Here is a 27,914-nt window from a genome sequence, read left to right on the forward strand (position 1 = left end):
TAACCTCAATTTGGACTGGAAAAAAAATCTTGGATAAAGTAAGAGCTAGGGCAGGTTCAGTAACCAACCCTTGGAAATGGACAGCCTGTAATTTAAAGGAAAACCATGGCTGTGAAAATTTTGGGATGTGTGCTTGCTTGACCTGACTGGAAGCTCTCAGAAAGTGATATCTAACAGCTGAAATTAATTGGCATAGAAAATTGGATACTGTAAAATTCTTACCAGAACTTTTCCCCTGGCTGCTAGACCTTCATGGTTGAAAGCTTTTGGGAGCCACTGAAGGAATTTTTTTTTCTGTTGTCTCTATCAATGGCTTCCTTTGCATCAGGAAAATTAAAAGCACCCACTGATTTGATCAATTTTAATTTTTGCCAAGAGCATGTTTCAAAACTCACGTTTTGAAAAAAAAAAAAAAGTAGGGATTGTAGGAATTTAGCACCCACCCCCCTCCTAGAAGAATGAAATATTCTAGGAAATATTTTAAAAAGCAGAATATTATACCTTCCTGGATGAGAAATGGAGAAACATATTTTAAAGACAAAGGAGCTCCCTGCAACTTCCTGACTCCCCCCCACCTTTGTCAATGGGCCATTAAAAGCCTCAGCTAAGCTCACTCATTCTCCCCACCTTTGTCAATGGGCAATTAAGGCTTCAACCAAGCTCACTCAATCCCCCCATGATTTGCAACACAATACAACTGAAACTCACCACATGGCAAGGCTCAAGCAAGCTTGAGAGACAGCCAGCAAGGCTAGCTAAGACCCCCACCCCCTGGGAGTCTGACAACCAATCAGGATACTCTTCCTGTGCCCCAGAAAGGTCAAAGCTCAGAAAAATCATAAAACCAGGGAGCACACAGGATCTCGGGCCCTTTTCTGTTCAGGAACTCAAGCCATGTGATCCTGACCACCATTAAACCATCTTTCCAAGCAGCCTCCATGTTTCCAGTGTCTTTGTCCCCACTTGGAACTGAACCCAGATGGATATTTCTTCCAACAACAGAAAAACACATTCCATCCAGCGAATGAAGAAAACTAGCCGTATTATAGACCGGAGGGTCCCCAACCTTGGCAACTTTAAGCCTAGAGGACTTCTGGTGGCTCAGACTGCTAAGACAGTCTGTTATTAAAAACAGCTGCTTGCAATTACTGCAGGTTCAAGTCCCACCAGGCCCAAGGTTGACTCAGCCTTCCATCCTTTATAAGATAGGTAAAATGAGGACCCATATTGTTGGGGGCAATAAGTTGATTTTGTATATAATATACAAATGGATGAAGACTATTGCTTGACATAGTGTAAGCCGTCCTGAGTCTTCGGAGAAGGGTGGGATACCAGGCTTAAAGTTGCCAAGGTTGGAGACTCCTGTTATAGACAACCTAGCCAAACCAGGTTTTTGTGTGTGCCTCAAAATCCCCCTCCATTCCTGGCTCGCCCAAAACAAAAAAAATCTCGTTAAAGGGGGGGAAAAAAGCCAAATTTAAAAGAAGGAAATTTAAATTTAAAGGGAAGAAGGAAAATCTCTTTAAGGGGGGGGGAGCCAAATTTAAAGGAAGAAGGAAAGGGCAGAGTGGATACAGCTTCCTAAGAGTCCCAAAGGCAATAAATCTTCAATTTGTGTGTGTGTTTGGGGGGGGGGGGAGGAGGAAAAAAAACAGGTGCCCTGGCAGGAAACTCAGCGTCGGTTCTTGGCGGCCGCCAAGGAGTTTTGAGAGGTCAAGAGTCCAGAAAGCCAAAGGGCGAGAGAGACAAAAAATAAAAAACAAAAACCACACCAGGCCGAGTCAGGCCCTCAAGAGCAGCCGCTTTTCGGCCCCTCAACCAGCCGGGAGGGCCCTTTGTAGGCAAGGCAGCCATGCCGGCTGGGCTGCGTGTGTGTTTGTGTGTGTCTCTGAGGGGAAAGGCGTCGTCGTCGTCGAACCCTTTAATTCAGCGTCGTTCCTTCACGCAGCTTAATGAGGCGGGAGCCGCCAGCTCTGGACAGCACGTTGTGAGGGAGAAGAAAAGGAAAGAAAAGGGGGGGGGGAAAAAAGGGAGCCCCCGTGTCGGCTTAGGAAGCTGGGGGAGCGGAGGGAGACAAAATGGAGCGGCGGGCCTCGTCGGGTGGTGGTGTGAGGTGAGGTGGGCTGAGGGGTGGGGGTGGGGGGAATAGAGTTCCGCAGGGCCTTCTCCTCCTCCTCAGGCCTGGCTTCCCACGTGGTGCTGAGGCGAGGCCTGGCTGGCGGGAGGGAGGGAAGGAAGGAGGGAGGGAGGGAGCAATGGCGGCCGAAGTCCCCGGCAGGGCGCGACGCGCTGAAGGGAAAGAAGGCGAAGAGCCCGGCGGAGGGGGCGGGGCTTAGGCTGGTCCCCGCCCCGCCGCGTCCCCCCCCCCTCACTCACTCACTACCACCACCACTACTACTACTACCACTACTACCAGAAGCGCCGCGGCCTACACTCTCCGCGCGCCCCTCCGGCCGCCGCCGCCACCCCCCCCCCTTCACCGCCCCGCGCGGGGCTACCTTTCAGTCGCCTTCAGTCCGGGGAGCGAGGCCCAACGCAGCCGCAGCGAAGCCCAGCACGACCATTTCCGGAGCCGCTCCGAGGGGAGGGGCGGGGCCGGGAGGGGAGGAGGGCCGGTCACGGGGCGAGGGCCAGAAGAGCGAGCGAGCGAGCGAGGGAGGGGGGGAAAGGGGGCGGGGCTCGCCTGAAGCCTCGCGAGGGAGGAGGAGGTGAAAGGATTGGGGGTGGGAAGGAGGAAGAAGAAGGGGGGGGAAAAAGAGGCCCTCGTCACGTGATCCGCGCCATGCTCTTTTTTCCTTTCCCCCCTCCCACTCCTCCCCCTTGCGCGGCCTCGAGGAGAGAAGAAAGGGCGCCCCGGCGGGTCAGCTGATCGCTCTCGGCCAGCCGACGCGGCGCCTGGGTCATGTGACCGCCCACGAGGCAGGACGGCGCCTGCGTCACGTGACGCCCGCCGGCTTCCGGCCTTTTTTTTTTTTTTTGCCTTTTTTTTTAAAAAATCTTTTCCGCCACGCTTCCAAAGCGCTGCCGGTGGCTGGGAGGACACGTGTTGGCGTGTGAACGGTTCTCCCCATCCCCGGGGTCTTCGGAGCGGATTTTCACTGCTTCGAACCCGGTTTGGGGTGGAGTCGTCCCCCCCCCCCCCCGTGATGCGGAAGGGCTGACGAGCTGCCAGTCGTCCGGCTTATAAAGCTCTTTTAAATTATTATTATTATTATTATTATTATTATATATTATATTATACAACAATTTGCTGTGTGGGAGGGAAGGCAGTGTATTATTTACACAAAATTTATCATTTTAATTTAAATTAAATTTAAATTAATAAATAATAATTTAAATTAATAAATTTATAATATTTATATTTATATATTATATTTATATAATATAATATAAATTTATTGATATTAATAAATATTAATATTTATATTAATTAAATTTATATTAATTTATATTAATAAATTTATTAGTTTAATAATAACAACTTGAAAAAGTCACCAGATATCAAGATTTGAGAATCGAATTGCAGAGACTCTGGCATAAACCAGTGCAGGTGGTTCCAGTGGTACTCGGCACACTGGGAGCTGTGCCTAAAGACCTAGGCAAGCACTTAAAAGCAATTGGCGCTGACAAGATCACCATTGGTCAGCTCCAGAAGGCCACCTTACTGGGATCTGCTCGCATAATTCGCCGATACATCACGCAGTCCTAAACGCTTGGGAAGTGTTCGACTAGTGATCTGTGATACGAAATCCAGCATATTTATCTTGTTTGCTGTGTATACTGTCATTTTGTGTAAATAAAATAATAATAATAATAATAATAATAATATACCTAGGACGCTGGCAGCAACCCGTATCAACCATTAGCACCAGTCAATATTATTTGTGATGTATTTTTGAATGTTCAGTTGACTGAGTTTCATTTTTAATGAATAAAGTAAATAATAATAACAATAGTATGAATATGGTTTATTCAAATCCCGTTAAAATACAAAACACCAAAATATTGCAACAAAGACATTAATCAGCATTCAACTAAGGAAAGTGCCATGTGTGTTATATATGTGTCTTTTTTTTTAAAGTCACTTTTTAAATGTCCAGCTATAAAATTTATTAATCTGTCCCCACGGAATAGCAGTTTCATGAGGCCATCACCTATCAATTCCTTAAGATTAGCCGCCTACCCGCAGGAAACTGCCTTTTTAAAAAATATTTAACTCTCTTTAGATGAGTCTTTTCTGAAATGATGACCCCATTAGGGGACTGCAGCCTAAAATGCAAATCCTGTTCCCCCTGCACCTTCTTAAACTGACTTTTTAATTAACCTGCTTTCTGAATTGCCCTAATACAATGTTTCTCAACCCTTCGTGGTTTTAAGATTTGCCAACTTCGAATCCCAGAATTCCCCACAGAGTTTTAAGTCTGCAGATCTTGAAGTGGGCAAGATTGAGATACACTTACTGAATAAACCTGGTGTGCATAACTTAATTAAGCCACCATTGGCTGACTGTTTCATGTGTGAATGTCATTCCCTGAGTAGTTTAGTTAATTGTGTGTAGACGGGTATATTTTGAGGCTTTTAATTTTCCATACATGACCCAGAATCATTACTCTGAGATGGGTAGCTCTAGAAATTATTTAAATCAACCAATAAAAATATCGGTGCATCTTGCTTCTCAGTTACTGAGAAAGAGGAAATTAAGTTTTAATTTCTTCCCTGCCTCTTGGCCTGCTCTAGAACAGTGATGGCAAATCTTTTCAGCATCGAATGGCAAAAAGGGAGGGCCAAGAACAGGAAGAGGAGCTACCCAGCAGAGCTGGACAGTGAGAAAGCTGGGGAGAAACATGGGACAGTCCTGGAGTCTGGGGAAGGGTCTCTGTGTTGGAGGCAGAGATGGGGCCAGGGCCATGCTGGCAGTTATGTGCGGTTTCCGGAGCCTCCAGGGTCGGACATTAGCGAGGCAGAGGAACAGGGAGAGCCTGTTCCCAGTGCGTGCATGCGCAGAGCTGCCAGAAGGCAAGAACGGTTAAAACAAAAGGGTCAGCTCGGGGGTAAGGCTTGGAGATGATTGGCCCCTCCCATAAGACATAAAGGAGGAGCAATGGCATGTGAGCCATTGCAGGAAGCAACTGTTGTTCATGCTGGCCGCTTTCAATATTGCAGCTCTGTTTTGACTCTGTGCGCCGTGTGGCCTTGCAAAGCTAATTGGCAGTTAGGTCTTTGGCAGTGTGTCAAGGGAGATAAAAGTGGGTGTTTATCAGCCTTATCCCGAAGGACTGTGGCAGACTTCTGTCAGACTTTACAAACTCTTGGTGATTCATCATGGGCTGTGAATGAACAGAATTCACAGCCGTTGAAATAAAAAGAGGGTTTTGGGGTTTAACTGTCTGCTTTTTACTGTCTCGGGAAGCCTAGATCAGAACATACTAGTTGACAATTTTGTTTCCGGGTGCAATTCAAGGTGCTGGATATCACCTTTAAAGCCCTACATAGTTTGGGGCCAGGTTATTTGAAAGACTGCCTCTCCTCAGTTACATCGACCTGGTTCACTTACAACAGGAAGGCAGGGTAAGTTGTGGGTCCCATCTATTTGGCATTTACATTTGGTGGGGCCACAAAAAGAGGGCCTTCTCAGTGGTGGCTCAAAAATCTGAAATCTGGCCGTACAGCAGAAGGTTAATGTTTATTAGATTCATCGCACAGTCAGTCAAATGTTCAGACTGGATTTCGCATTTTTGTCCGCCCATCGAGTCCTTCCCAAGGACCCTGAGATAAGCAGATGTGAATGTTTTATGGTGGGGTCTCCAACCTTGGGAACTTTAAGACTCGTGGACTTCAACACCCAGAATTCCTCAGCCAGCAATTCTGAATTCTGAGAGTTGAAGTCCACGAGTCTTAAAGTTGCCAAGGTTGGAGACCCCTGTTTTATGGTGTTACAGATACTGTCACATAATGTAAAGTTGCTGTTCCAGGCAAAGCTGCCTTTTGTTACTGTTACTACAGTACAATTATTTGCCACTCATTGAGGCAACCCTGAGGGGCTTAAGAGTCCAATCTAACAAAGCTTCCAAAAAAATATATGTTCATCTTATAGCAGGATGGCCATTTAAAGCTCCAAAGACTCAAGGCAACCCCAACTCAAAGGGTTTAAGGCCCAACTCCAAGTTTTACCGTTTCCCAACCCTGCAGCCAAAATAAAAAGAGCTCCCATCCTATTTTCCCCCTTAAATAAAAAGAAGCCAGCCTAATTCTGAAGACAGTTTATTTTCCTTCGACAAACAATTTATGTAACAAAACAAAAGAGAGAGAGAGAGACAGTTCCCCCCCCACAACCCACATCCCAACCCCCAGCCAACTCAAACGTCATAGTTGGGGTTCTTGCGCAGGATTACAAAGCCTTCCAGGATAGGTGTGACAGGTATGTGCTCTTCCGTGGCCAGTTCTGCCCGCTCGCCGTGTGCCAGCAGCACTGGGGTTGTGTGTGTCTGGAAGCCGGTGATCGTCTTTGGCTTCCCAGCTTGACCTACCACATCCACCGCCTGTAGAAGGAGGCCAGGCATTAGTAAGGGCAAAACATTCAGACAACCACCATCCAAGTTCAAAACCAAGGTTCCCCGCAACAGGCGCAAAATACTGAAGTGGTCCAGGATCTCCAAGTATCCTCAAGACCCTCTCCACCCTTGGCTGGTTGCTCTTTTTTTTTTTAACAAGTTTTTATTGATTTTTTAGTTCCCCCCCCAAACACATACATGATTTATGAACAGAGTATTGGCCATATCATATCTTATACAATTCAATATATTCAAGTATATTTTACTTAGTTACAGTTTTTGCCAAAATATTCTTTTTTCATAATTTTTATTCATTTCCTAATATTTCCTTGCTCATTTCATTAAATTACATCTTTCACCCTCAAGTTCTAATTTCTCCATTTTTATTTGTGTTCATTCTCTTTCGTTCTTTTTTTTTTTAACTATTTCAATTTTTATCCTAATATATTCAAATATATTCGGGGTTGCCTTTCTTCCATTCCATCTTTTGCTTTTCACAGCACTCCTTTCTTCTCCTCTCACTCCTTTCCCTCCCTCCTTTTTTCCTACCTACTTTCTTCTCTCCTCACCTACTCCTTCTCTACTTCCCCTTCCTTTCTCCCCCTCCATTCTGCTTCCTCCCTATCTAACCTTCTCTGTTCTCTCCTACTCTTATTTCGCTCCCCCCCTTTCCTCCTCTCCTCTTCCCTTTCTTCTTTCTCTCTCCCTCCTCCTCCCTTCCATCTCTCTCCTTCTTCTTATCTCTCTCCATTGCTGTATTTATTTTCATATCAATATTTCTGGTGTGCAGACAACCCCGGTTTTCTCATTTATTATGCATATTTCTGAAACTTCCCCTCCTGGTTGCTCTTTTTAAGACCACTTACCTGCCCCACTCTCACCGACACTGGCAATGGGCGCAGCTCCTCATCGAAAGTCACAAGCATGCGTGGCTGCATGGCAGCCACAAGGCCATAGAGCACGTAGTGGGACTTCCCAAGGATGACTAGAAGAGAAAGGAAGACAAGGGACAAAGTTTTGAGGGGACTGGAGCAAAACTGGAGGCGCTTTCTCCATACTGGTATCCTGTTCCTTTGGCAGTAACGTAGTTTATGTGACAAACAAATCCACACTTCGCTTAGGCGTATTTCGGTTAATGATTTTGTCGTCCGTGAGTCCACCTCACAAAATGGCTGTTGTTGAGGTTACGTTAGGGATGACCCGCTCTGAAATCCCCCCGGAGCTCCCAGGGGGAAGAGGGATATAAATGCAATAAATTAAATATCACTGGACGACGCCTCACATCTCCCTTAGAGACGATGCCATAAAACCAGATGGTTTCAGCTACACACAGTTCCCAGGAAGGGACACGCAAATAAAAGAGAGGCTGATCTCTCAAGATTTTGCCAAGGAGAAGTGTTTTTCCCGTCTGGCGCAAAGCAAGAGGGCTGTAACCAAATATCTCTAACCAAGCCCTAACTGTAAAACAGGATATGGTTCAAACGTACCTAAAGAGTCATCTTAAAATATGGAAACTACTTAAGATCAACTAATACTAATAACAGGATCTCCAGGTTAATAATAATAATAATAATAATAATAATAATAATAATAATAATAATAATAATAATAATAATAATAATAATAATAATTAATAAATAATAATAATAATTTCTATACCGCCCTTAATTTCTATACCGCCCTTCTCCCGAAGGACTCAGGGCGGTTTACAGCCAAATAAAACCAACAAGAAACAAATACAATACAATTAAAACCAGTATTAAAAAAACTTATTAAATTTGGCCCATAATTAAAATACATTAAAACCTGTAAAAACCCCATTAAAATTAATAAGAATAGTAATAATTATAATAATAATTATTACTGCCAGTCCTGCGTGGAAGAATAGATACGTCTTCAGCTCGCGGCGAAAGGTCCGGAGGTCAGGAAGTTGTCGAAGTCCTGGGGGAAGCTCATTCCAGAGGGTAGGAGCCCCCACAGAGAAGGCTCTCCCCCTGGGGGTCGCCAGCCTACACTGTTTGGCTGACGGCACCCTGAGGAGGCCCTCCCTATGGGAGTGCACGGATCGGTGGGAGGCGAACGGTAGCAGTAGGCGGTTCTCAAGTTAGGATTCTTGTCTGGTTATTCAACCAACCAACCAAGGATGTGTTTCAGAGGCAGGGACAGAGGGGGATCGAAAAGTGCTATTGGTTGTTCCCAGGGGTGGGATTCAGCCGGTTCAGACCAGTTAGGGTCGGTTCGGGCAAACCGGATGCTAATTTTACATCTGGTTCACCGAACCAGTAGTTGCAAGGACTGGGTAGTCCCACCCACCTTGCCCCTCCCAGGAGTCTCCACGCAGCCTGTTTTGGATGCCAGGTAAGTGCAGGACCCATGTGGAGACTCTGGGAGGGTGAAAAACGGGTCTCCCGGAAGTTGCAGAAGTCTAGAAACGAGCCCATTTCCAGCCTCTAGAGCCCGGGGGAGGCCGTTTTCGACCTCCCAGAGGCTTGAGGAAAGCCTCCGGAGCTTGGGGGAGGCAATTTTCACCCTCCCGGAGGCTCAAGAACAGCCTCCGGAGCCTAGGAAGGGCGAAAACAACCCCACCCCCCACCCCCGCTGTGGTGCAGGAGGCCGAATAGGCCACGCCCACTATGGCCATGCCCAACCAGCAACCGGGCAGAGAACCAGTTGCTAAAATTTTTGAATCCCACCCCTGGTTGATCCTCCCAACCTCCCCAAGCGGCTGGTTCAGTGAAGCAAGGCAGCCTTGCGCCTGTGGGGGAACTAGAGAAAAAGTGTCCCAGAACTGGCAGCAAGACATTCTCTAGGGTTGGCAGCCGCATTAACAGACCGTTGCAACCGTGATTGTAAATATGGACCCCGAGCCATTTTGCCAAAGCTTTCCCACCTGCCTACAATGGGAGGGAGACTTTTAAGAAGGGTGCCGGCTTTTATCCGCAAGCAATCAGAAAATCCAAAAAAAAGGATACTTACTGTTACGCACATCCAGGAAAGAGACCAGCACGGTCAAGAGGCCAGCCACAGCAACCTGGCTCATGAGCTGCCGGTCACTGTGGTAAGGACAGAGGGTAAGCGTTCCTTTCCCAAGGTGGGTCAGACCCTGCGCAGCAAAATAAAAAAGTAAGAGGTTGGTAAAACATCCCCCCCCCCAAAACTTGACTCTCGCAACGGCTTGTCATCACTAACCCCACAGGCACTGAACAGGCCAAGAGGCTGGCCGCCCTAAGAGTCAGGGGAGGAACTGCGCCAGTTGCTCCCCACTCGTGAGCTTCCATAGTTGTCAGCTATTAAGTGCTGCACTGTGCCAATTAATGGTCAATAGAGGGGTTTTTGAATTGCCTTGGACAGCATGTGAGATGATGGAGGGGAGGGGAGGGGAGTTTCTGTCTTTTGATCCCCCAGCCTGGGCATGGCTATGTGACTGGGGGATCAAAAGACAGAAACTCACTAACAATGTCCTGCTGGAGCAGGGTTGGACTAGATGACCTCCAGATCTCTTCCAGCCCTGGATTATCCTCTAAAGCTGCATCTAGTGCCAGGTCTGTAGTACTTTTTTCCTCTCTTTTTCCTCCCTCCCTCCCTCCCGCCCTCCCTCCCTCTGTTTCTTTCTTTCTTTCTTTCTTTCTTTCTTTCTTTCTTTCTTTCTTTCTTTCTTTCTTTCTTTCTTTCTTTCTTTCTTCCTTCCTTCCTTCCTTCCTTCCTTCCTTCCTTCCTTCCTTTCCCTCTCTCTCTCTCTCTCTCTCCCAAATGAACCCCCATCCCCCCATTTTTTGTCTACACTCCCCATTTTTTGCCTAGCAGGCTTCAGCTTTTTTACCTTTTAAAAAATGCTTTTAAAAGTTAAAAAAAAAAAGCCTCTGACATCAGGACCTTAACCAGGATCGTCAGAGCCTTGTTTTAACCCTTTAAAAGCATTTTTACAACCTTTTCAAGTCAAAGAGGTTGTTAAAAAAATGCTTTTTTTAAAAAAAAAAAAGGCTCTACTGATCGCGTGGCTCAGCTGGGCATGGGGGGTGGGAGGGCAAGGACTTTTGTTACCAGTTCTCTGAACCAACCGCCGCCATTGCTACCGGATCAGCCGATCCGGTCCAAAACGGGAGCATTTCACCCCTGCCCCAAGCTGTTTATTGGGGTAGAGGTAAGACTGCACCATTACCTGAGCCAGTCGCACCATGAAAAGGTTATTGGGATCCTTAGCGTGATATTGTGCCAGCTGTCTCAGCATTGCAGCCAGGCGAGCGTTGTTGGTACCTATGGATAGAACAGATAGGGTCAGGCAAGTAAAAAGGAAAAAAAAGAAAATACTTGTGGTGAAGAAAGAAAAAAGGAAGGATGCCCTATTCCAAGTTCAGGAAGGACTGCTTCAGCCACAAAACATGTGTAAATAAACTTATTGAGAGGATAAGCAGTCAGAAATAGTCCAGAAACTTTCAAGCTTGATTACTTGGTTTTTAATCACACTAATCACGTCATTAAAAAAGCACAACAAAGAATGTTCTGCGCCAACTCAGAAAGCTCAAACTGCCCAAGGAGCTGCTGATCCAGTCCTACAGAGGAATTATTGAGTCTGTCATCTGCACCTCTATAATTGTCTGGTTTGGTTCTGCAACCCAACAAGACAGACACAGACTTCAGAGGATAATTAGAACTGCAGAAAAAACAATTGCTACCAACCTGCCTTCCATTGAGGACCTGCATATTGCACGAGTCAAAAAGAGGGCTGTGAAAATATTTACAGACCCCTCACATCCTGGACATAAACTATTGCAACTCCTACCCTCAAAACGACGCTACAGAGCACTGCACACCAGAACAACTAGACACAAGAACAGTTTCTTCCCAAAGGCCATCACTCTGCTAAACAAATAATTCCCTCAACACTGTCAAACTATTTACTAAATCTGCACTACTATTAATCTTCTCATAGTTCCCATCACCCATCTCCTTCCACTTATGACTGTATGACTGTAACTTTGTTGCTTGTATCCTTATGATTTATACTGATATTGATTGTTTCCTGATTGCTTATTTGTACCCTAGACTATCATTGTACCCTAGACCGGGATGCCCTATGCACGGTCACTCACGCCCTCGTGACGTCTCGCCTAGACTACTGCAATGCTCTCTACATGGGGCTCCCCTTGAAGGGCATCCGGAGACTGCAGTTAGTCCAGAATGCTGGTGATAGAAGGAGCCCTCGTGGCTCCCGGGTGACACCTATCCTGCGCAGACTGCACTGGCTACCTGTGGTTTTCCGGTGCGCTTCAAGGTGTTGGTGATCACCTTTAAAGCGCTCCATGGCATAGGGCCAGGCTATTTACGGACCGCCTTCTGCTACCGAATACCTCTCACCGACCCGCGCCTCACAGAGAGGGACTCCTCAGGGTGCCGTCAGCTAGGCAGTGTCGTCTGGCGACACCCAGGAAGGGCCTTCTCTGCGGGGCTCCCGCCTCTGGAACGAGCTCCCCAGGACTTCGCCAACTCTCGGACCTTAGAACCTTCCGTCGTGAACTTAAAACACACTTATTCAGGTGCGCAGGACTGGATTAGATTTTTTAGTTTTTTAAATTTTAAATTTTAAATTTTGTACTGATTTTAATTGGTTTTGTTATTTTTAGTTAAATTGGCCGGTTAAATATTTCATTTTAAAATTATTTTAAATTTATTGTCTATCTATGTATTTTAATAAGGCTGTACACCGCCCTGAGTCCTTCGGGAGAAGGGCGGTCTAGAAATTTAATTAATAAATAATAAATAATAAATAATAAATTGTTGTAAGTGTTGTACCTTGATGAAGGTATTTTTTCTTTTATGTACACTGAGAGCATATGCACCAAGACAAATTCCTTGTGTGTCCAATCACACTTGGCCAATAAAAAATTCTATTCTATTCTATTCTAAATGGAGAATAGTCACGGAAGTAAACGGATTCATCAGGTGTTTATAGGACTTCTTTTTTTTAACCGTGCATGACGTCCATGAAAAAAATTCCAAGACTGTATGCCCAAAAATGGAAGGACATTTTGATTCCCACCATGGTGGATAGAGCTGGCAGCGATGGCTAAATTGTCTGTTTTAATTAAAGAAAAGAATATAAGTACTTTTGTTGCTACGTGGAGGTTGCTTCTGGACTTTGTGCTTTAGGTGGGGAAAAAAATAAAACTTGGATTTTGGGTTTTAATGATTAGATTGAAGGCTCCACACCCATTTGCACCACTCAGGTGACCCTGAGGACACAGATCAACCTCCAGGTGGCCTCAATGACTTGCTAAAAGAATGCAGATGACCAGCTGTCTGCAAGGAGTAGAAATCCTTCCATTCCCCAGCATCCGGTCAGAGCTGAAGAAGCTTCTTGGATCAGAAGCGAAATGTTCTTTGAAGAAAAACCAGAAAGCCCAGTTGCCTCTAGAAAAAAAAAAACCCTTTGAGACAACCATCATCTGGATATGACTGAGAATCTCCGTAGACATTAAGCACCAGTAATGCCCTCCCCTCACCAATACCCTGGAGGGGCTTACCGCTGCCCACCATGCCCATGGCGAAGATAGAGTTGTAGGACACCTCGGGGTCAGCATCGTGGGAAAACTTGCTGAGAGTGTCAAGGATGTTCAGGCGAGGGTTGGACACAGAGATGAGAGCCAGAGCTAACGGAACAGCTCGTCGAAGAGTCGGTTCCCCATATCGTAGCTGGGGGGAAAAAAGAGGACCATTAAAGCATCAGGATCTTTTGCTGCAGACCATTGTGGTCTCTAATCCTACCACAGCAACACACCCTGGACCAAAAATAAGCTCTTTGATCATAAGTGTGTAGGTAAGAACAAAAACTGAAATGTCCCCACAGACCCATCTCCCACTTAAGGGAGTCACGGGAAGTCATTACATTCACCCACAGATGCTTTTTCAAAAGGCAACTGGATTTTACTTCTGAACTGAAGGAGCTTCTTGGATTGGGAAGCGAAACACCTTCAAGGAAAAACAAAGGAAGTCCAGTTGCCTTTTGAAAAAGCACCTTTAGGACAACCATGACTTGCATGACTGACAATCTCCATAGGCATTTAACAAAATTCACATTTCGTGGAGAACATGCAATGGTTTCGCAGAGAGGGTAGACTGCAACCCCCACCCAGGTTATCAACTGAAAAAGTAAAGTTGAAATTGGCCATCTTAAAGTTTATCCATGTTGCTTGTATCTTTATAGCTTATATTGTTTTTATTGTTTCCTAGTATGATTTCATTCCTTATTAATATCCTATGATTAAAGTGTTGTATCTTATGATTCTTGACGAATATATTTTGTTTTTTCTTTATGAACACTGAGAGCATATGCACCAAAGACAAATTGCTTGTGTGTCCAATCACACTTGGCCAATAAAGAATTCCTATTCTATTCTATTCTATTCTATTCTATTCTATTCTATTCTATTCTATTCTATTCTCTTCTCTTCTCTTCTCTTCTCTTCTATTCTATTCTTGAGTGTCCAATCACACTTGGCCAATAAAGAATTCCTATCCTATTCTATTCTATTCTATTCTATTCTATTCTATTCTATTCTATTCTATTCTATTCTATTCTATTCTATTCTTGAGTGTCCAATCACACTTGGCCAATAAAGAATTTTATTCTCTTCTGTTCTGTTCTGTTCTATTCTATTCATATGTTTACATTTTCAGATTGCCACAATTTTGGTCCTAAATTTACGTAAAACTGTTTTCTTTATCTTCACTGTCATCATCTTCCTCAACACCTGTGTACGTATGTACCATAACTTGTGAATCGTACACCACAACCATACTTCTACAAATGCGTATACAGGATAAATTTGTTGAGGGGAAATTCAATTTCCATATTCATTTTGGAAGGAAAATATAGTGCAATAATTTTCAGCTGCCTTTCACACAGGATTATATCATCCTATGATTTGTGCACATAACCTTTGGCAGTGGCAGCCAAAAACAGAGCTCGGGAGCCTGTTTTCGTTAGCAGAAGCACTGCGGGCCAGTCCTTCGCTGTTTCCAGGGTGGCCCTGTGTGCCAGATCTAAGTCCCCCACTGTCGTGTTCCACTCCCCCTCCGACGACCGGGTCAAGGAAGTCCGTATCAAACGTGGCAACGAAGCCTCTGCAGCTTGCCAAATTCCTTCGAGGTTTATCAGGGCAGGCAGGAGTCCAAGTTGTGATTTCAGTGATAGAGTCCGATATCAGCAAACTAGATGAGATTTTGCTTGACTCAAGGTTGGAATGCCAAAAGCAGGTCCTTTATATAGGCTGTGGGGTTTGGCTCCATGACTCAGCATTTATCCAGACCTCCCTTCCCTTCCTTCTGCTGGCGTCGCCTCTCAGATCTCCGGAAGCGAGGATCCTCTCAGTTTGAATTGTCTTCTGCTGTTTGGGAAAGGGAGGGGTCAGAAGGAGTAGGCCCGAGTAATTCCAGAACCTGGCTGGCTTCCTGCTTGTCCTTTCACTTCTGGAATCCTCTCCGGGCATGGGGACAGGGCCGGGGGCTGAGGCATGACAGGCCGTTCATCTTCATTATCAGACTCGGAGTCTGATAACAGGCCCGGTTGGAAACGGGAGGGGCCCGGCTGAGGAGAGGAGGGAAGACGAGTCACAACACCCGCGGGCCGGATCCGGTCCCTGAGTTTGACCCCCCGCTATAAGTAATGACCATTTTGGAGTTAAAGAAGAGTCTAAAGCAAAGGTGTCCAACCCTAGCAATTTTAAGACCTGGGGACTTCAACTCCCAGAATTCCCAGCATGAGGAATACTAGGAGTTGTAGTCCCCAGACCTTAAAGTTGCCAAGCATGGACACTCTTGGTCTAAAGTCAGATTAGTTTGTAATCCTTGAAACATTCAATCTTCGTTGGCTGGGTTGGCACCATAGGCTTTATTTGTTATATATAAACTTCTTATCTGTTGTGGTCCACCAGCAGCCTGCGGAGCTGGCAATGGAGTCGGACAGCAATGAGGCTGAGGAAGAACGTGGGCCAGTCCTGGAGGTTGGGGGGAGGGCTCTGCGTCGGAGGCAGAGAGGGAGCCAGGGCCATCTGGGAGTGATGTGCAGACTCCAGAGCCTCCAGATGCTGACAGTAGTGAGGCAGAGGAACAGGAGGAGCCTGTTCCTAGTGCATGCATGAGAAGAGCTGCCAGAAGGCAAGAGCAGCTCAAGCAAAGAGGATGACTCAGGAGTAGGGCCAAGAGATGACTGGCCCCTCCCAGAAGGCTTAAAAGACCAGCAACGACGTTTGGGCTCTTTGTCGGAAAACAACATTGATAGCCTTGTCTTGCTGCATTTATTTCTTGTCGGCGTCTTCTGCTTTTGAACTTTTGCCAAGAAAGCTTTTGGCAGTTTGTCTAATTAGACCAAGGCTTGTGATAAGACTGAAGAATTGTGTTCTGAAGAATTTGCTTTGATTTAGTTTGGACGACGCTGAGAATGAGTTGATTCTCAGCTGTTCTAATAAAGTCTCTTTTTGAACTGATTGCGTCTACTACTATCTACTTGGGCCTGGGTCACAACATTATCTGACTTCACACAATGTGCCGAATCCTCACTAACCAAAAGTGGGTTTGCATGCATCACAAAAAGTCTAACTGGTTAAAATTAGCCAAGCTTAGCAGGTTGTATGACTGAAACTACTGCTTCAGTCTTTCCTGTAAGTCCAGTGCTTACCTATGAAACCATCAGCAACCCCTGCCAAGGTAATCCAGCTTTGAAGGCAGACGTAACTGTCTGGCTTTCTTAGCCATTCACAAGCACAATTATTTCAAATGGATCAAGAAAATAAGGAGGCCAATACTTGGCCCTTCCAAACCAAATTGTTGATGAACAAACAGAGCACAATCCCAACAACGGCAAGAGCCTTGAAGCACAGGTAGTCCTCCTATTACGACTACAATTGAGCCCCAAATCAGTGGCTAAGTGAGACAATTTTCAAGTGAGTTGTACCCCATTTTACGACCTTTCTTGCCACAGCTGTTAAGTGAATCACTGCAGTTGTTAGTAACCCGGGTTGTTAAGTGACTCTGGCTTTGCTAATTCAGGAGGTCACAAAAGGGGATCACGTCATCTAGGTCACCAGGACCGTCATAAATATGAACCAGTTGCCAAGCGTCCGAATTTTGATCACGCAACCATGGGGATGGATGGCTGCAATTACGTGTGAAATTGTACAGGTTTGTACATGTGAAAAATGGTCACAAGTCACTTTTTTCCCTGCCGTTGTTAACTTTGAACAGTCATTAAGTGAACGGTTGAAAGTTGAGGGCTACCTGTACACGGGGCTCAAGGCTGTTAAGATACACATCTTATGCAAGCAAAATGTTGGAGATGTAATTGTGATGATGCTACATATTTTCACATTTGGTGGACTTGTAAGGACATAAAGGCCTTTTGGATAAAAATTTGGTGGATCTTACAAAATGTTTTGAAAAAGAAGATAAAGTTCCTGCCGCAATTTTTTTTGTTGGGAATTATTACGGATTGTACAGTAATTGAGACTAAATTGATTTTAAATCTAATAACAGCAGCAAGATTACTAATAGGACAATACTGGAAGAAAAAAGAAGTACCTACAATAGAAGAATGGATATTGAAGGTTGCCAATTTGGCTGAGATGGCGAAGATATCAGCCTTTTCGAAAGACAATACGCAAGAAAGATACTTAAAGGAATGGAAAAAATGGATTGACTATATTCAACGCAGATATCAGACTAAGAGTTATCAGACTGCTTTTGAATGATTATGATGTATTATTTTTGATTGTTTTCGGGGGAAGTTAGGAATTGATGATTGTAGGGGTATAATTAAGTTGGGATGAAAATTTTTTAGCATGTTTGTTTTATTTTTAACTATACCTTGTGTTCGTTCCGGGAAGTCGGGGGGGGGGAGGGGGGTTGTGAAGGGAGGGGGGGGGGAAGGGGAAAAAATTTTGTAAAACTTTTTGAATAAAAAAAAAAAAGATACACATCTCGTATGTGTATGATGACGTTTATAGAGACTGTATTTCACACAGTCACTAAACAAATACCGTATATACTCGAGTATAAGCCGACCCGAATATAAGCCGAGGCACCTAATTTTAACACACAAAAAACTGGGAAAAACTATTGACTCGAGTATAAGCCGAGGGTGGGAAATGAGGCAGCTACTGGTCAATGTAAAAAATAAAGATAGAGCCAAGTAAAATAACATGAATATTTATTTGAACGAAAAACAATAAAAGTGCAAAAGGGGGAAGGAGGATTCCCAGCTCTAAACAAAGGGAAATCCCGGAATGCCAGCGCGAAAGGCGGTGCTCGCGTTCCTCCTCCCTTGCTCAAAAGCCCCAACATGATATTGGAATTGGATGCCATTATATACCTGCTGAGGGGATAATTTGAATAACTTGAAAGATATAAAAGCTCTAAACATATTTGTTTAAAAATCTAAAATCTATACTTAAAATAAATGAATATAAAGTAATAAAGTTCTTTAAAGTTGTAATTCACTTTGCTGCTGAAAAAGAAAGGAAGCTTAACACCTTAAATGGTATTTATTAACTGAAATATCATCAAATCAAATATATAATGAGGTATATTATAATGACCTTTGTTTTCAGAAAGAAGCATGATGGAAGTTTTTCAATAAAGGGAAATATAGAAAAACTTAGTGTCATGCTCATATATCATCTTTACAGATGTTGTTAACACTATACTATGGCAGCATATGATGGTACAATGTTTCAATCAATTTCAGGATGAAAAACTCATCAATGAGGAGGAGGAGTATAATTTATTAACCTTGTATGATATCAGTTTCTCAAGGACTCTAGAAGGACCCGAGGAAGAAATCTCTGCCCCCTCCCCACTTTCCCTTTCCAACCCAGCCTTCCAAGGGGACCCGAGAGGAAGAAATCTCTGCCCCTCCCACTTTCCCTTTCCAACCCAGCCTTCCAAGGGGACCTTGAGGAGAAATCTCTGCCCCTCCCACTTTCCCTTTCCAAGGCAGCCTTCCAAGAGGACCTCTCGAAAAGAGCGAAAGCTTTCTCCTGGCCGTTTACCACCACCATACCCTCCACGCCGCCATCCTAGGCTGGGTTAGAAACAAGGAGGGGAAGTTCAAGGACCACATCGATGGCACGAGCTCAGATTGCCGGCTGGGGATGATGGGCGCTGCAGTGCGATCTCGGGAGAGACTAGGGGAAGAAAGAATGACTGTTTCCCACACCCTAGGATTGGGGAAAACATTGACCCCCTTAGTTGCGGGAGAAGGGTTGCGCTCAAAGCGGTCGCCCATCCATCAATCCATCCTTCCTTCCTTCCTTCCTTCCATCCATCCATCCTTTTTTTCCCAGCGAGCGGTGCGTGTGTGTGACATGCAAGCAAGACGCTCACGGGCATGTGAACTGGGTATGTCTAGTTTAGGGGTGACATGATAGGAACATTCCAATATCTCAGGGGCTGCCACAAAGAAGGGGGAATCAAACTATTCTCCAAAGCACCTGAGGGCAGGACAAGAAGCATGGGTGGAAACTAATCAAGGAGAGAAGCAACCTAGAACTAAGGAGAAATTTCCTGACAGTTAGAACAATTAACCAGTGGAACAACTTGCCTCCAGAAGTTGTGAATGCTCTAACACTGAAAGTTTTTAAGAAGATATTGGATAAGCATTTGAAGTGGTATAAGGTTTCCTGCATAAGCAGGGGTTAGACTAGAAGACCTCCAAGGTCCCTTCCAACTCTATTATTCTGTTTTTTTGTTCTGTTTTCTTTCTAATCTATCTATCTATCTATCTATCTATCTATCTATCTATCTATCTATCTATCTATCTATCTATCTATCTATCTATCTATCTATCTATCTAATTAGCTAGCTAGCTAGCTATCATTATCTCGCTTCAAAAGACAAAACTTAAACACGAAGTTGTAGCTGAATAGCCCTACATAATTTAGCTTTTTCCAAGCTGGTGATTTCCAAAGGCTTTGAAATGCGACTTTCCTCATCCTCTGCCAGGATAAGCTGATGTGCTCAGAAGGCTGGGAATGGTGGCATTTCCCTACATTTCTTGTGGGCAGAAGGTGGACCCCTATGTTTCCTTGAAAACACCTCCCAATATTTATTAGAGTGACTTCTCTCCCCAGAAGAAAGGTGCGAGCGCTGTTTAACAATCCCGTCAGCTAAATCCTATCGAGTCAAAGGGGCCAGTCAATGGGGCTAGGATGAAATCTGGGTCACCAGGGACCCTTTTTTTGTGCCCGTTCCCCAACCAGGGCGGGCCAAGCAGCCGCTCTTTTAGCGGCTCTGGAATGGATGTTGAGGTAACCCGAAGAGGCAGCCTCTTTTCAACTCCCCCGCCCCTTTTTTTTAAACGCGTCCTGCCGGGCGGCGACAGGGACGCGGACACCAAAAGCGGCGCCCCGTTCTTCTCCGCTCTTTTATTTTATTTTAGTATTCAATCGGCAGCAGAGGCTCGAGCCTTCTGGGGCGCCGGGAAAAGGAGCCGAGGAGCTGCAGCAACGTTGCAAGAGAGCAGAAAAGAGTGGGTGGGGGGAGAGAAGCAAAAAAGAAGAAGCAGCAGCAAGCTTTCCAGCCGACTTCGGTGTGGCGCGAGAATCCGATCCACCGCCTCCTTCCCCCGGCCGACAGGGCTGAACTGCCGCTGCACCACCACTTCCCAAAACAGATTTCCAGACTTGGAAGCAGCCCGCCACGAAAGGAGGAGGAGGAGGAGGAGGAAGGCGGCGCCGGCTGCTCCTGCTGCTGTTTCGCTCTCCGCCCCTTCCAGCGCCTTGACGCAGAGCGAGAGAGTAGAGAATGGAACCGCGCCGTCCGACCGGCTGTGTGTGTTTGTGGTGGGGTCTCGTCCCAGCCACCCACCACTCGCTCCCTTTCCTCTTCGGAGCGTGGGCTGATCTTAGAAGCCGCGCTGTCCCGGCGGGGCCGTCGCCTCCTCCTCTTCCTCCACGCTCGCTCCTCTTGCACGCCCCTCAACCCCCCCATCCCCCACCCTCTCCAGCGTGAAGGTCACCTCCTCCTCTTCCAGGCGGCGGCGGCGGCGGCTCGAGCAGAGCGCCACAGCCGGCAGCTCCGCCTCCCACCTTCCTCCTTGCTAAAGGGCCAAAGTCAGCTCCCCGCCCGCTGGGACCCGAGCCAAGCCGGTCCCAGTCCAGCGAGCGGTGAAAGCGACATGCCGGCGCCGCTCCGCTTTCACCGCTCGGCTGGACTGGGACCGCTTGGCTCGGGTCCGCAGTAACTCCCGCCAGGCTGTGCCGCGAAGAAACCATTTAAAAGCCCAACTTCTGAAGCACGGAGGGAGAAGAAAGAAAGCCCTGGCGGGCTTTTAAATGGTTTCTTCGCGGCACAGCCTGGCGGAGTTACTGCGGACCCGAGCCAAGCGGTCCCAGTCCAGCGAGCGGTGGCGACATGCGGCGCCGCTCCGCTTTCACCGCTCGGCTGGACTGGGACCGCTTGGCTCGGGTCCGCAGTAACTCCGCCAGGCTGTGCCAAGAAACCATTTAAAAGCCCAACTTGAAGCACGGAGGAGAAGAGAAAGCCCTGGCGGGCTTTTAAATGGTTTCTTCGGCACAGCCTGGCGGAGTTACTGCGGACCCGAGCCAAGCGGTCCCAGTCAGCGAGCGGTGGCGACATGCGGCGCCGCTCCGCTTTCACCGCTCGGCTGGACTGGGACCGCTTGGCTCGGGTCCGCAGTAACTCCGCCAGGCTGTGCCAAGAAACCATTTAAAAGCCCAACTTGAAGCACAGAGGGAGAAGAAAGAAAGCCCTGGCGGGCTTTTAAATGGTTTCTTCGCTGCACAGCCTGGCGGAGTTACTGCGGACCCGAGCCAAGCGGTCCCAGTCAGCGAGCGGTGAAAGCGGAGCGCGCCGCATGTCGCTTTCACCGTTCGGCTGGACTGGGACCGGCTTGGCTCAGGTCCGCGCGGCGAACTGCTCAGCCTTGGACAAATCCCGCCGGACGATCTCGCCGCCTCTGGCGTCTCCTGTGCGGGGTTCCCGAAGTACATCGAGATGTAGACTCGAGTATAAGCCGAGGGGGCGCTTTTCAGCACAAAAAACGTGCTGAAAAACTCGGCTTATACTCGAGTATATACGGTAGTTGTAAGTTGAAGTCTATCCTATTTCCCCGACTGGAAAATAAGCCCTAGCGTGATTTTTCAGGATGCTCGTAATATAAGCCCTACCCCCAAAATAAGCCCCAGTTAAGATTGTCAGCCAGATGGAATGCATTTAGTACCGTATTTCTTGCGAAATGAGACCTAACCAGAAAATAAGCCCTAATGAGCCTTTTGAAAAATAATATAAGACCCAGTCTTATTTTCGGGGAAATACGGTACCTGTTATCTTTACTGCCCCCCCCTTCCCCACGTTCCAGGTGTCGTCAGCTTCCTACTCACCAGGTGACCAAAGGTACGTAGAGCCATCTCGGCCCCGATCTCCTCGCCCATAGCAATGAGCGCAATTCCCAGCACTGCCACACCCTGCAGGAGGAGAGACCTTGTGTGAAACCACAGGACACTTCGCAACATCGCTAAATACAGGGGTTTTTTTTTCTACTGGAGAATAAATGCGCTGGCCCAGCTGCTCAAGGCAAGGCAGACAAGGCTTCAAATCAGGTCGCCTCGTAAAAGGAGAGTGGGGAAGAGAAGCAGGTTTACTGAATTGAGTGTAAGTAACCACTCGGCTTGCTAACAATCCATGGCATCCCCCAGTTTTAACCAGGGTTCTCTTTATTACGTAATTCCCAATGCGCAAGTGTCAAATTTAGGGCCTCTGGTGGCCTTTAGGGCCTCTGGTGGCTCAGACTGCTAAGACAGTCTGTTATTAACACAGCTGCTTGCAATTACTGCAGGTTCAAGTCCCACCAGGCCCAAGGTTGACTCAGCCTTCCATCCTTTATAAGGTAGGTAAAATGAGGACCCAGATTGTTGGGGGCAATAAAAGTTGACTTTGTATATAATATACAAATGGATGAAGACTATTGCTTGACATAGAGTCTTCGGAGAAAGGCGGGATATAAATGCAAATAAAAAAATAATAATAATTTGGGAGTAGGGCACAATTTCCGTTTCTCGCAGTTTGATGGGTAAAGCCAAATGAATTTTAGCTGCTTCAGGCAAGAGGGTTGCGGAGTGTTTCTACCGACACCTGTATGGGTTTTCAGTATCTCATTTGTCTGTCTGCTCTGCTGGTAAAACTAGCAGAAAAAGAAACTTATGAATGGAAGACAAGACAAAAACAGTAGTTGAACAGCAGCACCCCATTTTCCATATTATTTTGCAATGCCTGTACACAGTTGGGCTTTTGGATTAAAAATCAGAAGGCAGCAATTACGTTTTTGTGCTGTTAACTGAACACATCATCACCTGTTAGTCTATTTGGCTGTTAAAGGTAAAGGTTTCCCTTGCACATACATGCTAGTTGTTCCCGACTCTAAGGGGCGGTGCTCATCTCCATTTCAAAGCCAAAGAGCCAGCGCTGTCCAAAGACGTCTCCGTGGTCATGTGGCCGGCATGACTAAATGCCAAAGGCGCACGGAACGCTGTTACCTTCCCGCTAAAGGTGGTCCCTATTTTTTCTACTTGCATTTTTTACATGCTTTCGAACTGCTAGGTTGGCAGAAGCTGGGACAAGTCACAGGAGCTCACTCCGTTACACGGTACTGGGGATTCGAACTACAGAACTGCCGACCTTTCGATTGACAGGCTCAGCATCTTACCCATTGAGCTACCGCATCCCTTATCTCAAAAGACAAAGTACAAAAAAAAATAAAAAATGGACAGAAGTCATCACCTGGTGAGCGCCCATGTCAGCCGCGTTATCTTTCTTCTCTTTGTCTTTTTTCTCCTTCTTCTCTTTCTCCTCCTCCTTCTCTTTGGAATCAAAATGCTCGCTGCAGATATGAAGGAGCTGCTGAACCTTCAACACATTCCCAGATCCTGCGGGGACACCACAGACTTATGACCGAATTCACAAGTGTCAGCAGCATTATGTGTTCTTGGGTTACACGTTGCATGCTCTGCTATGAAAAAGCCCTAGCAAAATGAAGGTGCTGAGCAAATACAGGGTGCTAGATCGTCACCCGAGTTCGCTGCGTGTTGTGTGAATGCAGACCAGGAATAAAAAGGACAGGAATCTCCCAACCTCCCATTCCCACACCAGACTGACCTGCATAGGCACAGATGTCCACGAGGGTGTTGGCAAAGCTACGGAAAGGTTCAGACACAACCTGAAGGGCAGCCAGGATTGCTTCAATGGCCTCGCCCTTTCCTGTAAAAATTGGAAAATTGCAAAAATACTTCAGCATCCACTCAAGTCACTGATGTTATATCGAGACTGCCTAAAAAGAACGTCTTCATCCATTGCCCACCCCAGGTCAATCCAGGTAGTCCTCGACATATGACCACATTCCTGAGCAAGACAGTTGTTTAGTGAGACTAGTGCACCATTTTTGGGACCTTTTTTTTTTGGCCACGGTTGTTAAGCAAAACACTACAGTTGTTAAGCAAATTGTGCAGTCATTAAACGAATCTGTCTTCCCCCACTGATCTGGCTTGTCGGAAGCTCCCTAAGAATCTTGCGAATGACAATCCCAGGACTCAGGACGCTATAACAGGGGTCTCCAACTTTGGCAACTTGAAGACTTGTGGACTTCAACTCCCAGAATTCCTCAGCCAGCAAAGCTGGCTGAGGAATTCTGGGAGTTGAAGTCCCCAAGTCTTCAAGTTGCCAAGGTTGGAGACCCCTGCACTATAACTATTGTAAACACACACCGGTTGCCAAAGTTTGATCACAAGACTCTGGGAAGTTGCAACGCTCATAGATGGGAAAACCGGTCGTACGTCGCCAACTGCTGACATAACTTTGAACGGTCATTAAACATATGATTGTAAATCGAGGACTACGTGTAAAACCTCTCTCCCCCCCCGCACCGTCCCTCTGCTTGGAAAAGAACAGATTCTTCATCTAATGAGCTCTAAAGTCACCAATTTCAAAGATCCGGTTCTAAGCACACCTGTTTATGCTTCAAAGAACTGTGGGAAGCAGGTCAAAATGTCTCTGCTTTATTTTTTGCTACTTGTGGAATCGAGCCTGTATACAAAAACTCTTTTGTTTTTCAAGTCAATCAAGGAACTGAGGATAGGAACTAAAAAGCACGGGGCATAAAAGAGAAAACAGAGCGTCCTCAAAAATAGCTCACTGATAGCTCTGATCCCAAGCGAAGTGCTGTGTCTTAATGCAGGTGTGTGTGTGACGAAAATGATACAATGCTGTTGGAATAAGGCAGCTAAAGGCTCTCTTATATTGGGGGATGATTGCTTGTGAGTCTTTTGCTCCCGTCTTTCCTTTCCCCCCACACACCCCCAAAAAAAAGATAGCTCCAAGAAAGAAGAGAAGGAGAACGTCTGAAAGCATTTCAGAAAAAGAAAAGTTAAAAAAAAAAACCCACTACGTTGAGGAGTAGAATATTTAAAAATTACTGGGTAGGAGGTCATAAATAATCCTAAAACAAAATTAATCACAAATACATTTTTGGAAAGCCGTGAAGTTTTGCCAGAGGGCCTGGGCAACCCAGAGCAGGCTGGACCTCATTAAATTGCTCGTACAAAGGTGTGTTGTCGCTGGGGTAGGAGGGTGGAATGGGGTAATTATTTTATTATTATTATTTTGTTTTATATTGTGCTTTTAATGTCCTGTAAGCTGCCTTGAGTCACCATGTGCAAGTGGGCAGCAATATAAATTTCCCAAATATAATAAATTTAAATAAATTAACAAAAAGCTCTATGTCGAACAATACAGGTAGTCCTTGACTTACAACAATTTGTTTAGTGACCGTTTGAAGTTACATTGGCACTGGAGGAAAAATGCCTTATGCCTCGTTTTCACAATTACGATCCTTGCAGCATCCCGAGAGTCACCTGATCAAAATTCGGGCAACTGGCATGTATTTAGGATAGTTGCAATGTCCGTGGGTGTTGTGGTCCACCAGCAGCCTGCGGAACTGGCAACGGAGTCAGACAGTGATGAGGCTGAGGAAGAGCTTGGGCCAGTCCTGGAGGCTGGGGAAGGCCCGGATGAGGGCTCTGCGTCGGAGGCAGAGGTGGGGCCAGGGCCATCTGGGAGTGATGTGCGGACTCCAGAGCCTCCAGAGGCTGATAGTAGTGAGGCAGAGGAACAGGAGGAGCCTGTTCCTAATGCACGCATGAGAAAAGCTGCCAGAAGGCAAGAGCAGCTCAAGCAAAGAGGACGACTCAGGAGTAGGGCCAAGAGATGATTGGCCCCTCCCATAAGGCTTAAAAGACCAGCAACTGCTCTTGGGCTCTTTGTCGGAAAACAACGTTGATAGCCTTGCTCCTTGTCTTGCTGCATTTATTTCTTGGCGGCGTCTTCTGCTTCTGAATTTTTGCCAAGAAAAGCCTTTGGCAGTTTGCCTAATTAGACCAAGGTTGGTGCTAAGGCTAAAGAATTGTGTTATGAAGAATTTGTTTTGATTTAGTTTGGACAACGCTGAGAATGAGTTAATTCTCAGCTGTTCTAATAAAGTCTGTCTGTTTTTGAACTGATTGCATCTAATACTTGGGCCTCGGGTCACAACACCGGGGTCATGTGATCAACATTTCTCACCTTCCCAGCTGGCTTCCGATATGCCACATCAAAGGCAGAAGCGAAATTTGCTTAACACGATTCAGCTGCAGTGATTCGCTTTAACAACTATGGCAAAAAGGTCGCAACATGGAGTAAAACTTACTCAAAGAATGCCTTGCTTAGCAATGGAAATTTTGGCCTCAACTGTGGTCGTAAGGTGAGGACTACCTCTGCAGTGGTCTTTTCCATTTCCTTCCAACTTAAAATTCAGAACTGATGCTCTTGTTTCGAGGTGGAAATGGGGAGAAGTGGCAGCCCGTTCACGGGCAATTATGATGTCCAGGTAGCCTTTGGCTTACAATAGTTCATTCAGTGACGGTTCAAAGTTACAACGGTGCTGAAAAAAAGTGACTTAGGGCCGTTTTTCACACTTACGACCATTGCAGCATCCCCATGGATAAGTGATCAAAATTCAGATGCTTGGCCATCGGTTCATATGTACGACGGTTGCAGTGCCCTGTGGTCACGTCAGCGGTGAAATCCAATTTTTTTTTACTACCGGTTCTGTGGGCGTGGCTTGGTGAGTTTGGTGTGGCTTGGTGGGCGTGGCAGGGGAAGGATACTGCAAAATCCCCATTCACACCCCATTCTGGGGCCAGCCACAGGTGGCATTTGCTGGTTCTCCGAACTACTCAAAATTTCCACTACCGGTTCTCCAGAACCTGTCAGAACCTGCTGGATTTCACCCCTGGGATCACCTGATCAGCTTTTGCAACTTTGTGACAAGCCAAGTCAATGGGGAAGCCAGGTTCCCTTCACAACCGGGTTATAAACTTAACCAGTGCAATGATTCCCTTAACAACTGTGGCAAGGAGAGTTGTAAAATGGGGAAAAACTCACTTAACAAGTGTTTCACTGTCAGAGCTTAGGCAGCGTAACTAGTATTGTGAGATACACCTAGGAGCAAATCACAGCACAGAGCGCCTTTTAGATAAATAACAGTGGTTTTATCTACAGCTAAATATTTACAGACTTAAATACCTTTATCATACAGCTACTGATACATGGAGACCAATGAGATACAGAGAACATGAGAAGACATGAGGAGAAAGAAACTGCCTTAAAGTGGCAGTAACTCTGCTGCCTCATTCCATTGCATCAGCTTCCAGTTGCCTCTGCTTACAACTTCCCATCAGCTTACAGATATTAACTCTTCATGCCCTGACATTCACTTAGCAGCATAAATTTTGGGCCCAGCAACATATATTTTGGGCCCAATTATGGCCGTACGTCAAGGACTAACTGTACCTATAATTAGCACTCAAGGGCACCTCCCTCTTATACAGGCCTTTTTTCTGACCATCCTAGAGAATTCACTTACCCAGATGGTTCAGGCCCAGGCCAAGAGGCAGCCATCTGGCGTAGGTATCCTTCAGCTCCGTCTCGGATTTCTCCATAATGGTTTGGAGGATGGTGGAGGTGACATCTCCGTTGCAAGAGCCCACTGCGATGATTCCGCAGGCCAGGGCTGTCACGCCAGCCACCTGGGGAAAGAATAGAATGGAATAACAAGAGTTGGAAGGGACCTTGGAGGTCTTCTAGTCCAACCCCTTGTTTAGGCAGGAAATCTTAATACCATTTCAGACAAATGGTTGTCCAATCTCTTCCAGTGGGAAGTTTTTCCAAAGAGAGAGAGAGAGCCCAGTTCACATCACCACCTTCATAAGAAACCACAGAGGTGGGAGGGAAATTTTATCAAGCAGAGTTTGGCAAGAAATAGCC

At 46.1% G+C, this 27,914-nt stretch overlaps 2 protein-coding genes across 2 annotated transcripts in view; both read right to left on the reverse strand.

Annotated features, from left to right (window-relative positions):
• EIF4G1 (eukaryotic translation initiation factor 4 gamma 1) overlaps positions 1–2,628 on the reverse strand; it is a 151,331-nt gene extending 148,703 nt beyond the window's left edge. Inside the window, exon 1 of the mRNA XM_058189240.1 lies at positions 2,499–2,628. The gene's annotated coding sequence lies outside the window, so the exon portion shown is untranslated. The remainder of the gene's footprint in view (positions 1–2,498) is intronic.
• A 3,692-nt stretch (positions 2,629–6,320) lies between these two features.
• PSMD2 (proteasome 26S subunit ubiquitin receptor, non-ATPase 2) overlaps positions 6,321–27,914 on the reverse strand; it is a 50,416-nt gene continuing 28,822 nt past the window's right edge. Inside the window, exons 13-21 of the mRNA XM_058189237.1 lie at positions 27,514–27,676; positions 23,715–23,816; positions 23,340–23,485; positions 21,944–22,027; positions 13,073–13,241; positions 10,711–10,805; positions 9,528–9,654; positions 7,418–7,536; positions 6,321–6,539 (exon numbers count right to left, since the gene is read on the reverse strand). Coding sequence (XP_058045220.1) covers positions 6,357–6,539; positions 7,418–7,536; positions 9,528–9,654; positions 10,711–10,805; positions 13,073–13,241; positions 21,944–22,027; positions 23,340–23,485; positions 23,715–23,816; positions 27,514–27,676 — 1,188 coding nt within the window. The 3' untranslated portion in view covers positions 6,321–6,356. The remainder of the gene's footprint in view (positions 6,540–7,417; positions 7,537–9,527; positions 9,655–10,710; positions 10,806–13,072; positions 13,242–21,943; positions 22,028–23,339; positions 23,486–23,714; positions 23,817–27,513; positions 27,677–27,914) is intronic.

This window comes from Ahaetulla prasina, chromosome 6, assembly GCF_028640845.1.
Source record: "Ahaetulla prasina isolate Xishuangbanna chromosome 6, ASM2864084v1, whole genome shotgun sequence".
Taxonomy (NCBI): Eukaryota; Metazoa; Chordata; class Lepidosauria; order Squamata; family Colubridae; genus Ahaetulla; species Ahaetulla prasina.